General features: G+C 40.7%; 1 protein-coding gene and 1 pseudogene across 1 annotated transcript; one reads left to right on the forward strand and one right to left on the reverse strand.

The window, feature by feature from the left end:
- The first annotated feature begins 396 nt into the window (after nt 1-396).
- On the forward strand, nt 397-1368 carry OR51S1 (olfactory receptor family 51 subfamily S member 1). The gene is given in 1 exon segment (XM_068988026.1): nt 397-1368. A coding segment is annotated over 1 exon segment (972 nt).
- Nucleotides 1369-8707: 7339 nt separating this feature from the next.
- LOC138092949 (olfactory receptor 51A7-like) lies at nt 8708-9651 on the reverse strand (annotated as a pseudogene).
- Nucleotides 9652-9998: the final 347 nt, after the last annotated feature.

A 9998-nucleotide genomic window follows, 5' to 3' on the forward strand; every position in this document is an offset into this window, starting at 1 on the left:
ACTTAGTTTGCATGCTGCAACTAAGATCCTGCATAGACAAATACATTTAAAAAAGAAAAAAAGAAAATGTGCTCATAGGAGTATAGACCCTCTTATGGGTGTTTTCTGTTAAAGGAGGGAGCAAATTAGGAAAAAAGCTACAGTGAAAAACAGGGTTGAGGAAAATGGGAAAATAATTTAAAGAGAGAATCAGAGCTCTGTGGACAGCTATAGAAAATGCTCCAAGGCAAGGGATGACTATGGCATAGCTACTAGAATGAGTATGTGTATGTGTGCCTGGGGCAGGAGAGGGAGGGGGCAGGCAGTTTTAGAAAGCATTATGCAAATGTGTCATAGGTTAAATAAGTCTTTCTAATCCGTTTTCAGTTTCCCGAGTTCCCAGTGGGATCCTGAAGTATGTCAACATTCCTCACCCACTCAGCTCCCAATGCCAGCACTTCGATGGCCCCCACCTTCCTGTTGGTGGGCCTGCCAGGCGTATCGGCTGTACCCTCCTGGTGGGCAGTACCCCTCATCACTGTCTACCTTCTGTCTGCCCTGGGCAATGGTGCTATCCTCTGGATCATTGCCCTGGAGCCCACACTGCACCGCCCAATGTACTTCTTCCTCTTCCTGCTCAGCATGTCTGATGTTGGCTTGTCCACAGCCCTGATGCCCACCCTGCTGGGTCTTGCCTTTGCAAATACTCATGCTGTCTCTGCCTCAGCCTGCCTTATCCAGATGTTCTTTGTCCATGTCTTTTCTGTCATGGAGTCCTCTGTCTTACTTGCCATGGCTTTGGATCGGGCACTGGCCATTTGCCGCCCTCTCCACTACCCAACACTCCTCACCAATGGTGTCATCAGCAAGATCTGTGTGGCCATTGCTTTCTGATGCCTGGGTCTCCACCTGCCCCTGCCATTCCTCCTGGCCCACATGCCTTACTGCCATCCACAGGTCCTGACCCATTCTTACTGCTTGCACCCGGATATGGCCCATTTGGCTTGCCCCGGAGGTGGGGGAGCAGTGTACAGCCTCTCTGTGGTCCTGTCTGCCATGGGCTTGGACCCTCTGCTTATTTTCTTCTCCTATGGCCTAATTGGCAGGGTGTTGCAAGGTTTGGGATCCAGTGAGGATCGCTGGAAGGCTGGCCAAACCTGTGCTGCCCACCTCTCTGCTGTGCTTCTCTTCTATGTGCCAATGGTCCTCCTGGCTCTCATTGATCGTCTCAGGATGCCAATCCCTCAGCCTGCCCATACTCTTCTCTCCTATGTCCACTTCCTGCTTCCCCCATTGATAAACCCTATTCTCTATAGTGTCAAGATGAAGGCGATTAGAGAGAGAATCCATAAGAGATTGCAGCCCAGGAAGGTGGGTTGTGCTTATTGAGAAGGATGTTTCCTCCATATTTGGTGGTTACCTGACACAAAGCTTTCCATGACTGAGAACTCAGTTCATCATCATAAAATGTCATTCAGGTACACAAAAGTGCATGTACACAGATGTATATTTCTGTCCCTTGAAGTGTTCATGTACATACTGATGAAAGTTTATGAGCCCTAGAGAAGGGGAGTGGTCTATTGTGAGCCCCTATTAACATCACATCCATGGCCCAGAAACAGTCAGAATCTAAGTCTTGTCACAACCATTCAGGTGTGTTAGGAGGGTGCATTTTCTGCATGTCCACCAGAATTCCCTGTTACCATTATTGTCAAATTTTCGTCAATTTTATTAGTGATGAATTTTACTTTACATCAGATTTTCCTAATAGAAACAGTGTCTTTCACATATCTGTAGGCTATTTTGTTTCTTCCTCTATGAATAGTCTCTTCAAAAAGCCTTCATCCATTTTTCTACTGGATTGTTTACGGTTTTAAAAATAAATGTGCAAGAAATCCTTTATATAAAATCCTTTTTATACCTTTGCCAATATAGTATTTGCCTTTTTCACTATTTAAGCAACCAAATCTCAAGTAAATGCAGTTTTACATAATCAAATCCATTTTTATATATCTTTTTAATTTTTGTTTTTCATGTGTTGCTTTTAAAACAAGTGTCTTTAACCTGTTCTGTACATATTCTCTTAAGCCTTTTTAAAAGAACTGTTATAATGACTTTTCTAAATCCGATGTTATGTTGACAAGGTAATTATGTACTCGCGGTAGCATCATCTATTAAACACATTCTCTTTTTCTTACTGAAATAAAAAACTATGTATGTCATATTTTTGGATTCCTCGTGGCTGAGATGGTAAAGAATCTACCTGTAGTGCCGGAGACATGGTTCTATCCCTGGATTGGGAATATTCCCTGGTAAAGGGAATGGCAACCCACTCCAGGATTCTTGCCTGGAGAATCCCATGAATAGAGGAGCTTAGCACACTACAGTCCATGGGGTCGCAAAGACTCAGACATGACTGACTAAGCAGCATATATGTCATATTTTAGGTGTGTGTATGGATATGGACTTTGCTTTAGAAATCTTCTTATGGAATATGATATATATGTGAAATAGCTGGCTTAAACCTCAACATTCAAAAGATGAAGATCTTGGCATCTGGTCCCTTCACTTCATGGCAAATAGATGGGGAAACAATGGAAACAGTGAGAGACTTTCTTTCCTTGGGCTCCAAAATCACTGCAGATGGTGACTGCAGCCATGAAATTAAAAGACACTTGTTTCTTGGAAGAAAAGCTATGGTAAATCTAGACAGCATATTAAAAATCAGAGACACCACTTTGTCGACAAGGGTCTATATAATCAAAGCTATTGTTTTTCCAGTAGTCATATACAAATGTGAGAGTTGGACCATAAAGAAGGCTGAGTCATAAGGCAGTTCTATTTGCAATTGTTTAAGGAATCTCCACACTGTTCTCCATAGTGGCTGTACTAGTTTGCATTCCCACCAACAGTGTAGGAGGGTTCCCTTTTCTCCACACCCTCTCCAGCATTTATTGCTTGCAGACTTTTGGATCGCAGACATTCTGACTGCTGTGAAGTGGTACCTCATTGTGGCTTTGATTTTCATTTTTCTAATAATGAGTGATACTGAGCATCTTTTCATGTGTTTGTTCGCCATCCGTATGTCTTCTTTGGAGAAATGTCTGTTTAGTTCTTTGGCCCATTTTTGATTGGGTCGTTTATTTTTCTGGAATTGAGCTGCATCAGTTGCTTGTATATTTTTGAGATTAGTTGTTTGTCAGTTGTTTCATTTGCTATTATTTTCTCCCATTCAGAAGGCTGTCTTTTCACCTTGCTTATACACAGTAAAATAAAGTAAGAATAAAAATTTAATAAAAAAAAAAGAAGGCTGAGCACTGAAAAATGGATGCTTTCAAACCGTGGTGCTACAGAAGACTCTTGAGAGTCCCTTGGACAGCAAAGGAGGTCAAACCAGTCAATTCTAAAGGAAATCAACCCTGAATATTCATTGAAAGGACTGAGGCTGAAGCTCCAGTACTTTGGCCACCTGATGCAAACAGCTGACTCTTTGAAAATGACACTGATGCTGAGAAGGGGACGACAGAAGATGAGATGGTTGGATGGCAACATCAACTCAATGGACATGAGTTTGAGCAAACTCCAGGAGTCGGTGATGGACAGGGAGGCCTGGTGTGCTGCAGTCCATGGGGTCACAGAGTCAGAAAAAACTGAGCTGAACAACAATATATGTGTCATATATATTCACATATCACTGACCTACTAGACCAGCCTCATAGTGTGATTTGATTAATATGTGCTATAAAGTGATCCTCTTTCAAAAGCAATTAAAAACTCTGAAATTCTAACAAGAATTACATTCTTAGTAGATTAAATATAACCAAATCAGCATTCATGATAAGTTTCCACATCCAACAATTTATGTATTTCATTTATTAAGAACTTTTTTACACTTTTCAATACAATTATTCATTTTATTTAAATCTATTTCTATGTAGTTTTTAAAATGTATGACTGTGTTGCTATCATAAATAAAACATTACCCCATTTCTGTGTGTGGGTGTGTGTGTGCTCAGTCATGCTCAAGAACTGTTCCCCACCAGGCTCCTCTCTCCATGGGTTTCCCCAGGCAAGAATACTAGAGTGGGTTGTCATTTTCTTCTCCAGGGGATCTTCCCCACCCAGGAATCAAACCCATGTCTCTCAAGCCTCCTCCATTGACAGGCAGGTTCTTTATCACTAGCACCACCTAGGAAGCCCTTAACATGTAACCACCTTGGGTAATAAGGAGAAAAACTTTCTGTGGCCTGCCTGGGGATTGAACCCAGGACCTTGGTGTTAGCACCAAACTCTAATCAACTGAGATAACCAGCCATTTCTATCTCCACATATATATTGCTAGATTGAGAAAAAACATTTTTTATCTTGCATTAGTATGTACTTTACCAAATTATCACAAAATTTTAGAAGCATTTTAAAATTTTTATATTTTATTTGTATTTATTAACAGCATTCAGAAGTAAAAATAGATGATAAGTAATGTTCCCCTAATATTCATATAAATTATTTCATTTTCTTATTTTATTAAATTCACTGGAATCTCCAACCTGTTATGAAAGTTTAAGAGTGAACAAAAAATGTTGTTTCTCATTTTATTTAAATGCCATTAGTGTTTCATTTACTGGCACTGCTAGATGGTTGACTGCTAGATCTTTGAATAAACTTTATAACACTTAAATAGTTCATTTATATTGCATTTAAAAAAAATTTTAATAAGCTTACTTAATGAATCCTATTAAATGCATTTTCAGCATTCACTAACACAATAATAGCCTACTTTAATATGTTGAACAGATGAAACATCCTTGTTACTTGTGATTAAAGAAGAACACATTTTAAATGAAAAGTGAAAAAATCAAATTTTTTCAGATCAAATCCATTTAGTGACAAGATAAGAATACACAGTGATATATTAGAACATATTCTAGGAATACAGAAACAGTTATAGCCTCTTATTTTATCAAAATATTCTTTAAGATATACTGTATATTCTCTTAATAAACTAATTAGATGGCAGTCTGTCAATTTCATGGAGAAGGCAAAGACAACCCACTCCAGTACTCTTGCCTGGAAAATCCCATGGATGGAGGAGCCTGGTAGGCTGCAGTCCATGGGGTTGCTAAGAGTCGGACACGACTGAGCAACTTCACTTTCACTTTTCACTTTCATGCACTGGAGAAGGAAATGGCAACCCACTCCAGTATTCTTGCCTGGAAAATCCCAGGGACAGAGGAGCCTGGTAGGCTGCCATCTGTGGGGTCGCACAGAGTCAGACAAGACTGACGCGACCTAGCAGCAGCAGTAGCAGCAGCTCTCAGTTTCATGAATGAGAATACTGAGGGTGAGATTTTAAGAATGCCCCAGGTCTATCAAACTAGTTACTAAGCAGAATTTATTTTCAGATTTTTCTTAATTCAAAACCCTTGCTACAAAATACGCTTTTAAAATTATTGAATGGAGAAACAGCATGGTCTTGAAGAACAGCGATGAGGTCTCTGAGAAACTTTTTTTTTTTTTCCCAAAGCCCACTCTTTCCTCCTCCCTGGAACACCTACCCCCATCTTCCCATTTCTTTACCGAGACTAGAATGTTGTATAGAAAGAACTTGGAGTCACATTGGCCTGGCTTAGAATCCTCAGTCCATTATTCCTGAGTGATTTGGCACTAGCTGTTCCATGTTCATAAAATAGGTGTAATAAGGATTTCATGCAATCAAGTCTCTGTATCATACTGTCTGAACATATAAAATATTCAATAAATGATAGTTTTGTGGAATTAATCATGGAAATTAAAATAACTATATTTAAACTTCGTATGCATATTCAATCTGAATAAAGAACTTTACAGTTGGAAGTTTCTTTAATTTCCTGCCACTTCATTGTATACAGGAAACTACTGAAAGCATTTGAATGGCCCTTTGTAACTGGGTGGTAGATGAGCTAAATGCAGAATCACTGACTGCCTCCATGTTTTTATTACTTTACTAAGAGATGGGAGCAAAGAGCTCTTCATTTCACAGCAGGGCCTCAGCTGCTCTCCCCCGTCTCCTGACCACTGGCCACACCCACATCAATCCTGTAACATCTTTGGTTTTGAGTGCTCACTATTACCATTCATAGCACCGTTCTCTCTCTGAAAATCATTCCACACCAACTTGAATGATAAGTTTCAGGAAGAACTCAACTGTTCTTTCTCCTCTTAATAGCACATATGGGGATAGAGATATTAATAAGAACTTCTGGAACCATAATTTGTTCTCTAATGTTTATTACACTTCTTTATGCTAGCCATTTTACCCACACCCTTTCATTTAGACTATTCTTTTAGTTCAAATTGAGATACACCTGCCAAGCATATACAATGGATGAAGTAGTTCATCTTTTAGAGACTTTTAAATTTGAATCATTCACAACTCTTTCCTTGTGTAAATTCACAGTGTATCAATGAGAGAGACATACAAATGTTGATGATGTATATAGGTCTCCATCCTTTGTGTCCCAAGGATTTCCTCCTACACTTTCCCTCCAAATTGGCATTAGCAAAAGACACACTCTCTAGATTTCCTTTTCACATTATCCCAGGAAAGTATTTTGTATTTTTCAATCATTAATGTACACACCAACCACCTAGAATCTTGTTACAAGACAGATTCTAACTTAGTAGGCTCGAAGAAGGATGAGATCCTATGATTCTTATTATTTCCCAGATGCTGCTGAGGCACATCAGTGCACCACCCTTTGGTTAGCAAACCTAGTCACAATGGAAAGGATTTAATGTAAATCACAGGGAGGAATCAAATGCTGAGAGGCAAATATAAAGATGCTAAGCCTCTTGAGAAATCTGTATGCAGGCCAGGAAGCAACAGTTAGAATTGGATATGGAACAACAGACTGGTTCCAAATAGGAAAAGGAGTACGTCAAGGCTGTATATTGTCACCCTGCTTATGTAACTTATATGCAGAGTACATCATGAGAAACGCTGGACTGGAAGAAACACAAGCTGGAATCAAGATTGCCGGGAGAAATATCAATAACCTCAGATATGCAGATGACACCACCCTTATGGCAGAAAGTGAAGAGGAACTCAAAAGCCTCTTGATGAAAGTAAAAGAGGAGAGTGAAAAAGTTGGTTTAAAGCTCAACATTCAGAAAACGAAGATCATGGCATCTGGTCCCATCACTCCATGGGAAATAGATGGAGAAACAGTGGAAACAGTGTCAGACTTTATTTTTTGGGGCTCCAAAATCACTGCAGATGGTGATTGCAGCCATGAAATTAAAAGACACTTAATAGACGAAGCTGAGCTGGGGCCACAAATAAACCCGCATTTAGGGTACAGTAGGGCTCTTTTGGAATAAACCTGGTTGCAGAAGAGAAATTAACTTGGACTCACCTGGCATCTGCAGGCAAAGGGGCCACCCAGTAGAGGGAAGAGTTTGGGCTGGGTGTCGAGTCTTGGCCCCAGGCACTTGTGTTATACAAAAAGTCTCTCCAATTAAGCTGTACCACAAGGGGTTTGAAAGACTTCCCTCATAGCTCAGTTGGTAAAGAATATGCCTGCAATGCAGGAGACCTGGGTTCAATTCCTGGATTGGGAAGATCCCCACGAGAAGGAAATGGCAACCCACTCCAGTATTCTTTTGGAAAAGATTCTGATGCTGGAGAGATTGGGGGCAGGAGAAGAAGGGGACGACCCAGGATGAGGTAGCTGGATGGCATCACAGACTCGATGGACGTGAGTCTGAGTGAATTCCGGGAGATGGTGATGGACAGGGAGGCTTGGCGTGCTGCGATTCATGGGGTTGCAAAGAGTCGGACATGACTGAGCGACTGAACTGAACTGGACTACTCCTTGAAAGAAAAGTTATGACCAACCTAGATAGCATATTCAAAAGCAGAGACACTACTTTGCCGACTAAGGTCTGTCTAGTCAAGGCTATGGTTTTTCCAGTAGTCATGTATGGATGTGAGAGTTGGACTGTGAAGAAGGCTGAGCGCCAAAAAATTGATGCTTTTGAACTGTGGTGTTGGAGAAGACTCTTGAGAGTCCCTTGGACTGCAAGGAGATCCAACCAGTCCATTTTGAAGGAGATCAACCCTGGGATTTCTTTGGAAGGAATGATGCTAAAGCTGAAACTCCAGTACTTTGGCCACCTCATGCGAAGAGTTGACTCATTGGAAAAGACTTTGATGCTGGGAGGGATTGGGGGCAGGAGGAGAAGGGGACGACCCAGGATGAGATGGCTGGATGGCATCATGGACTCGATGGACGTGAGTCTGAGTGAACTCCAGGAGATGGTGATGGACAAGGAGGCCTGGCGTGCTGTGATTCATGGGGTCGCAAAGAGTCAGACAGAACTGAGCGACTGAACTGAAGTGAACTGAAATGATTCAAAACCTTGCAGAATTCTCCCAATTACAGTTCAACTCTTACAAGCTTCTCTGAGGTTAGATGTCTTCTTTACTCTTTTACCTGATAGATGGCCTCAGTCTCCCCCAATAACAACAACAGGATCACTACCTACTTTTTAAATTGTAAGCCTCTTCTTCCTTAATATCAAAAAGCTGTGGTGTGTGACATCCATGATATATATTAATTGATTACTTAATTAATTAGCTAATATAATTAAGGACTCTAAAGTAAATGGAAGCATCTCCTATTTGAAATAAACTTTGTCCTAGACTAAGACAATTTGATGTAGAGAAAATGGAACTTCCTTTGCCTCATCATTTAGACTTCAGACCCAGTTTTTCCAATTTTTCCAGAACCTTCCCTCTAATCTGCCGAGTTTTTACACAATACAAGATGGGATTCATCAAGGGTGGTGCCAGCAAGAATGCATCAGCCATCAGAATCATAGCAACAGGGAGTGTATGCTTGGGAAAGTGATGCATGATAGCCAAGGTAATGATGGGCACATAGAAGATGAGCACAGCACAGATGTGGGACATACAGGTGTTAAGAGCTTTAAGCCATTCCCTGTAGGATGCAATACCCAATACAGTCTTCAGAATAAACACATAAGAGACAACAATTAACATACTGTCTGACATCGTACAGAGTGCAACAAACAGACCGTAGTAGAAGTTAACTCTATTGTCAGAGCACGCCAGCTTCAGGATGTCCTGGTGGAGGCAGTAGGAGTGGGATAACAGGCGTTTATTACAGTGTTTGAGTCTCTTTAAAGTGAAAGGGAGGGGAAGAACTAGGAGAATGCTTTTAAAAGCAAATGCTAACCCAATGTGCAAAACTCTGGAGCTAGTAAGGATGGAGCGGTATCTCAGGGGGTTGCAAATGGCTACAAAGCGATCAAAAGACAAAGCGAGGACTCCATGTCTGTGAATCCGTGGATAAAAAATTCCTGAGCAATGCAGGCATCAACAGAAATCCCCATGGCATTGAACAAAAAGATCCTCAGCATGGTGGGAAGAGAAGAGAAAGACAGGCCCAGATCCGATAATGCCAGCATGGAGAGGAAATGGTACATGGGTTCATGCAGAGAAGGCTCTGTCCTGATGACAAATAGAATGATGCAGTTTCCCAGGACAGCCATGAAGTACATGAGGCAGATAGGGATGGAGATCCAAATGTACACACCCTCAAGCCCTGGGATCCCAATCAACAGGAATGTGGAGACTGCAGCTTCTGAGGCATTGAGAGGAAGCATCATAAATAGGTCTCTTACATACTGCTCCTGGTAGATAAATAATCAAATTATTCTCTTAGTTATGTTTACTGAACACAACTCACTTTAGTTGTCAGTTAAATTAAACACAGTTCACATTTAGGTATCAAGAAATAATGTTATATAACTTTTTCTATATAAAGAAAAATGAGTAATTTAAATAGACTCATTTTTATCTAAGACCTTTATACTCTTCAAGTCTATCTTTATTTCTTATTTACTTCTAAACAACTCTATAGAAGTGTGTCTGTGCATGCTAAGTCTCTTCAATCGTGTCTGACTCTTAGCAGCCCTTTGGACAATAGCATGCCAGGCTCCTCTGTCCATGGAAT

Source organism: Capricornis sumatraensis, chromosome 16, assembly GCF_032405125.1.
Source record: "Capricornis sumatraensis isolate serow.1 chromosome 16, serow.2, whole genome shotgun sequence".
In the NCBI taxonomy this organism is placed as follows: domain Eukaryota; kingdom Metazoa; phylum Chordata; class Mammalia; order Artiodactyla; family Bovidae; genus Capricornis; species Capricornis sumatraensis.